Source organism: Ptychodera flava (genome assembly GCF_041260155.1).
Source record: "Ptychodera flava strain L36383 chromosome 23 unlocalized genomic scaffold, AS_Pfla_20210202 Scaffold_24__1_contigs__length_23054250_pilon, whole genome shotgun sequence".
Lineage (NCBI taxonomy): Eukaryota > Metazoa > Hemichordata > Enteropneusta > Ptychoderidae > Ptychodera > Ptychodera flava.
The window spans coordinates 2,630,491-2,636,813 of NW_027248278.1; the positions used below are offsets into that span (position 1 = coordinate 2,630,491).

Genomic DNA, 6,323 nt, shown 5'->3' on the forward strand with positions numbered 1-6,323 from the left:
CCCACAACCAATTACCTGCAAAATTGTATCGCTACGGTGAGGCGGTCGGTGATTTTTGGGTTTTGCGACCTCGCTCACCAGTAGCGCTACAATGCCAATGACCCTGTAGTGGTTAAAATAAGCGCATCCCACTGGACCAGGTGTGTTGATGTGAAATGCTACATATTTACTGCATTTGGTCGTATCGATTTATCGCTACTGAAGACTAAACACTATGCTTCACTAACCTTGTCGTTTATGGGGTTTGGACATTGTTCCCGGCGTTACACGGCCTCAACCACAGCCCTACAACTGTCCATAGAGATAACTGGGGACTCTACAACGAGATTCAAAATGGCGATCTCCATTGGTGAACAACTGGTCGAGTCCTTGTGTTTCAGAAAACGAGCGGTTTTAGACATTAGGAGGAGTTAATCGCATCTTTTCTGGGGTCGGTTAGGAGGTAAAGGTAGGCAGGGAAAGGATTTTGCCCCGATAGAGCAGAATTTCGGTCAAAAAGACCGTTTTTTGGTTGTGGTCCGGATCTGGACCGCAGAGTCCCCAGATATCTCCATGGACCGTTGCAGGGCTGTGGTTGAGGCCGTATAACGCTGGGAACACAGAGACCTGTACGCAGGGCTAATCAACACGCCTGGTCCAGTGGGATGCGCTTATTTTGGCTTGACAAGGACAAACTGCCAGTGCTCAGTCAATTCATAATGATTTTACCTCTATAGGTGTGAGTGCCAGCGATAGTACTAGTGGCATTCTCACAGGTAGACCATTTGGGGGTGTTGGTATACTTTGGCGTAAAAACCTGAAAGGTGTTTCGCCTATTGTAATACATTGCGAAAGTCGTGTAGTAGGCATTTGTATAGAAATGGTTGACAGTCCTGATCTTGTGATTTTCAATGTTTACATGCCAACAGCAAATTCTGACACTGACGAATTCCGGAGAATGATCTTGACACTTGCTGTTGTATTATTGCTGGAGATTTCAATGCTGATCCAGGCAAAAATCAACTTCAATATTTTCTTTGAATGACTTGGTGAAAGAGAATGATCTTGTTTTCGCTGACATTGAGAGTCTCTCATCTACCACATTCGCTATTCAAGCGATTCATGTGCAGCTCGCAGCTGGCTTGACCATATTATTTTTACAAGAGTGGCAAATAGTATTTTTCATTCTGTCACTGTTAACTATGATTTCATTTCCTCTGATCATTTCCCATTAATTTGTACGCTAAAAACTGACTTGCTACCAAAGATAAGTTCAAAGCCCAAGAAAAATGCTTGTAGGCCCTGTTGGAACAAGTCAACTCCCACCCATCTCTCACGTTATAATTCGTTGTGTGATAAACTTCTCTCAAATGTGAAAATTCCCGTTGAAGCATTAGTTTGCACAGACCGTAACTGTTGTGTCCATTTCGATGATATTGATATGTTCTATAATGACATTGTCTCTGCTTTAAAATCTGCAGCAGAAAGGTCTATTCCGAAAACTGCGTGTTCCAATAATCATTCTGTCCCAGGTTGGAATACATTACGGTATTAAAGATAGTCACGATAAAGCCTGAAGTGACTTGCTGTTCTGGAGAGATCATGGGTCTCCTAAATCCAGGCCTTTGTTTGAGCTAATGCACAAGTCGAGGGCGCAGTTCAAACTGCAACCTGCTCAATGCAAGAAAGCCGAGAAAGAACTTGTGCGCAGGCTTTAGCAGAGAGCTTAAATAATGATCAAAAAGTGTACTGGAAAGAGGTTGCTAAGCGTAAAGGTAAAACACCAACTCCTTTATTGGTAGATGGTTGTACAGGTGATGCAGAAGTTGTGAATATGTGGAGAAATCATTATAAGGATATTTTGACAAAAACTGGTGTAGATTTTACACCTGTTCTACCTAACATTCCGTTTTGTCAGGATATGCTTGTGCAACATGATGAAATTAGTGATTTGATTACAAATCTGAAATTAGGTGCGTCATCTAGTATCGATGAGATCACCCCTGAACATCTAAAATATGCACCGTCTCGGGTGTGTGTTCTATTGTCTCTTTGTTTCACGGCCATTCTTATTCATGGTTTGTCCCAAGGCAAATTATGACGACTGTTTTAGTTCCTATACCCAAAAACCCAGGTGGCGATATTTCTGACAAGTCTAATTATCGCCCCGTTGCTGTTGCAACAACGGCTTCTAAATTGTTGGAGAGGGTTTGGTTAAATCGCTCCATGGATTACCTTTCTACTACAACTATCAGTTTGGATTTAAACCAGAAACATGGTACTGATATGGCTATTTTTGTATTGAAGGAGATTTTGAGTTATTATAAACATCATAACATGCCTGTTTTTGTTACTTTTATGGATGCTTCCAAAGCGTTTGGTTATGTTCGTCACGACGTTCTTTTTCAGAAATTGATGTCAAGGGGAGTTAAGCCTTACTTAATTAAAATTCTGTTCTATTTATACACATTTCAAGATTTTGTTGTTAAATGGAATGGTACTTTATCTGCACCATTCCAGTCTAGAAACGGAGTTAAGCAGGGCGGAATTTCATCACCGATATTTTTCACAGTTTACTTAGATTATCTCAGTAGGAATCTCTCAATGCTGTCTTTCGGATGTCTTCTTGGCGATTACAGGGTTAACCATTTAATTTACGCAGACGATATAGTTATTTTTTCTACTGGAGCTTACGGTCAGCAAATGTTAGTCAATTGATGTGGTCATCATGGCAGTACAAAACTCGATATTTTTTAATGAGAAAAAGACAGTGTGTATGTTAATTCAACCTGGTGTTGAAACTCAAACCAGTTCTAATTTATCTAATTGGTAGACTACTGACTTACTGACTACTGACGCTATCATTTGCGATTTTAAATTTGCGTCTTTGATGGTTAAGTGTAATTTATTTTCTGCTTTTTGTGATATTCCGTACAGTTCATACTTGTGGTGTAATTTTTCTATAGGTGAAAATGTTTAATAACGCTAGGAGAGTATATTCTCAGATATTTCGTAAACTAACGGGTCTTCAATATAGTCATGTTCAAAGTAATACTCTATAACTTGTTAATCTCCACGTTTTAACCTTTGAAGAAACACTTAGGAACAAGTCATACAGTTTTCTGAGCAGATTGCATCTCTCTAGTAATGTGATTGTGTCCTCTGTACTGTCCATGTCAATTTTTTCAAATAGTTTGTTATGGAATGTTTGGTGTCAAAGACTATTTTAACTTGTAGTGTTTTTCTTATCTGCTATGGATTATTTTATATCCGAAATAAACAATAATAATAATAATAATAATAATAATAATTTTAACCTCTACAGGGCCATTGGCATTGTAGCGCTACTGAGCGATGTCGAAATCACCGACCACCTCACCGTAGCGCTACAATATTTTGCAGCTGACAACCAATGTGAACACAGTCACTCTTGAGCTATTCAGCTCTGGGACTATTCGCCCATATACGTGTGTACATAAGCGAGAAATCAAGCATATGTACACACGTCTATGGGGCGCATAGTCCAAGAGCAGAATAGATCACAGGGGACTGTGATGTGAACTATACATACAATACATACTGCAGCCAGTTGTGGGAGTGACCATCTTACGTATGTACCACACTACACTGCCAAACTAACGACTACTAGTATGTAAGTTAATTGGGCACATCATAGAGAAAATCGTGTGTTTTCTAGCCAAACCATTGATACGTTACAAATGACTTTCAAAAATCAGGCTTTCTTTACAAGATGAGTGTACCACATAACATCCGTAACTCACCTGTACACCAAGTCTACCGCAGTTTCATGTCTGTCCAGAACTTTGCAACATGCATTTGTTCTCAGTTTGCTATATTCCTTTATAGCTTGACTGTAGTCTTCGCCACTCTCTTTTGTATCGTACGTATTTTCAATGAATGTCTTAAAAGGTCGTGTCAGATCTACTTCGGAGGTCATTTTTTGCGGAACGCTGATAAACGTCGCCATTTTGCCAGTGCTGACTCCAGGGAAATAATTACGACGTACCATCATTTGACCCCATGACGTCACCATGATACAGCGTCACGAGGACCTCGATCAGTCGATCAGTCACCTCAGGGAGCTCGTTGTGGCTATCGACGCGATGATCGTGTCGGTATAATATGCAAGAATAAAAAGCAACTTATCGACACGATCATGATATCTTGCGATCAAATGCAAATATGTCACCATTTGCTTTATCAAGTGGTCTCAAATGTACGGCTTTCGAGTTGAAATATAGTTTCCTCGTGTGACAAAAATGTGTTCTTCAAATAGCTTAGGCCACACCATGAAGGCGCGACATAGGCTTTTTCTTTATTATCGGATAATATCGTCTAAAATTTCTAAGTTAGAGAGTTCCAGGAACATGAGACCAAAGTGATCTAACAGGGATAATATTATCGATTTTATCCGATAAAACAGCGTTTTTAGAATTTTCAACCCATCTGCTTCTAATATTAGACTCTAACTTAGATTTTAGACGATATTATCGATTTTATCGGATATTATCCGATAAAACAGCATGTCAGGCATCAGCCCCTTCGTCTAATATTAGACTCTAACTTAGATTTTAGACGATACTATCGATTTTATCGGATATTATCCGATAAAACAGCATGTCGGGCATCTGCCCCTCCCCACTAGTCTAATATTAGACTCTAACTTAGATTTTAGACGATATTATCGATTTTATCGGATATTATCCGATAAAACAGCATGTCGGGCATCTGCCCCTTCCCCACTAGTCTATTATTAGACTCTAACTTAGATTTTAGACGATATTATCGATTTTATCGGATATTATCCGATAAAACAGCATGTCGGGCATCTGCCTCTTCCCCACTCGTCTAATATTAGACTCTAACTTAGATGTTAGTGTCTAATATTAGACGAGTGAGGTATGGCTGATGTCCGACATGCTGTTTTATCGGATATTATCGGATAAAATCGATAATATCGTCTAAAATCTAAGTTAGAGTCTAATGTTAGACAGGTAGTGAAATGGCCAATATATTATCCAATAAAAGAGCATGTCTGGCATCTGCCCCTTCCCCACTCGTCTAATATTAGACTCTAACTTAGATTTTAGACGATATTATCGATTTTATCGGATATTATCCGATAAAACAGCATGTCGGGCATCTGCCTCTTCCCCACTCGTCTATTATTAGACTCTAACTTAGATTTTAGACGATATTATCGATTTTATCGGATATTATCCGATAAAACAGCATGTCGGGCATCTGCCTCTTCCCCACTAGTCTATTATTAGACTGTAACTTAGATTTTAGACGATATTATCGATTTTATCGGATATTATCCGATAAAACAGCATGTCGGGCATCTGCCCCTTCCCCACTCGTCTAATATTAGACTCTAACTTAGATAACTTAGATAATATTATCCGATAATGCCTATAGTGCCAATGTCGCGGTATCCTCGGCCACAGGCTCTAGAGTCAATGCAGGCGAACCGCTAGCCGTCACTGATACAATATAAATAAAAAGGCCACAGTCCCTCTGCTTAGGCCCTTGCTGCGAAAACGAGCCCTGCCACTCCTGACATGTTCTTTTCGGAGTGGCTACCCGAGTAGCGAAGGCTACGGATTCGCAGCAACTTAGGCCCACGCGTTCATTGACATTTGAATTGCTGACATCGCTAGCTAAAATCCAATCGCCCGTTTTATAATAAACCACCAATGAAATCCTATTCGCGATCTCAATATTTCATGTTTTCCAGGCTCAAACTGCCAAGAAATTAAATTAGTAGGCCTATAGAGAGCAATAAACAAAATCGCAGCTCAAAATAGATAACATTACTTCTTTTAAATATATTGCTTATTAATTGTCTCCATGTTTAGCATCAATAGCCCAGTGGCACATAGTGTATTATGTATGCAGAGCACAGGGACACATGCTCCTTGTTTATTTGTGTCTGTGTTTGTTTGTGTGTATGTGTTTGTTTATTTGTTAATTTTAATAAAATAACAGCGAAAAGCTGTTTTTTAATATTTGTTAATAAAGAGCAGTTTATTTCTTTCTTTCTTTATTTGTTTGTTTGTTTGTTTGTTGATATGTATTTCGGATGGTGAGGGTTAGGGTTAGACTTAAGTTAGGGTTAGGGTTAGGGTTAGACTTATAGTCTTAAGCCTAACCCTAACTCTAACCATTGGAAATGCATATCAACAAACAAACAAACAAACAAATAAATAAATAAATAAACTACTCTTTATTGACAAATATTAACAAAACAGCTTTTCGCTGTTTTTTTAAACTAACAAATAAACAAACACAAACACACACAAACAAACACAGACACAAAT

At 38.9% G+C, this 6,323-nt stretch overlaps 2 protein-coding genes across 2 annotated transcripts in view; one reads left to right on the top strand and one right to left on the bottom strand.

The window, feature by feature from the left end:
* The window catches only part of LOC139125101 (programmed cell death 6-interacting protein-like), a 96,177-nt gene extending 92,164 nt beyond the window's left edge, over positions 1-4,013 (bottom strand). The window contains 1 exon segment of the mRNA XM_070691212.1: positions 3,762-4,013. Coding sequence (XP_070547313.1) covers positions 3,762-4,012 — 251 coding nt within the window. The 5' untranslated portion in view covers position 4,013.
* LOC139124777 (putative hydroxypyruvate isomerase) overlaps positions 1-6,323 on the top strand; it is a 315,395-nt gene that overhangs the window by 137,114 nt on the left and 171,958 nt on the right. The gene's annotated exons all lie outside the window — the stretch shown is intronic.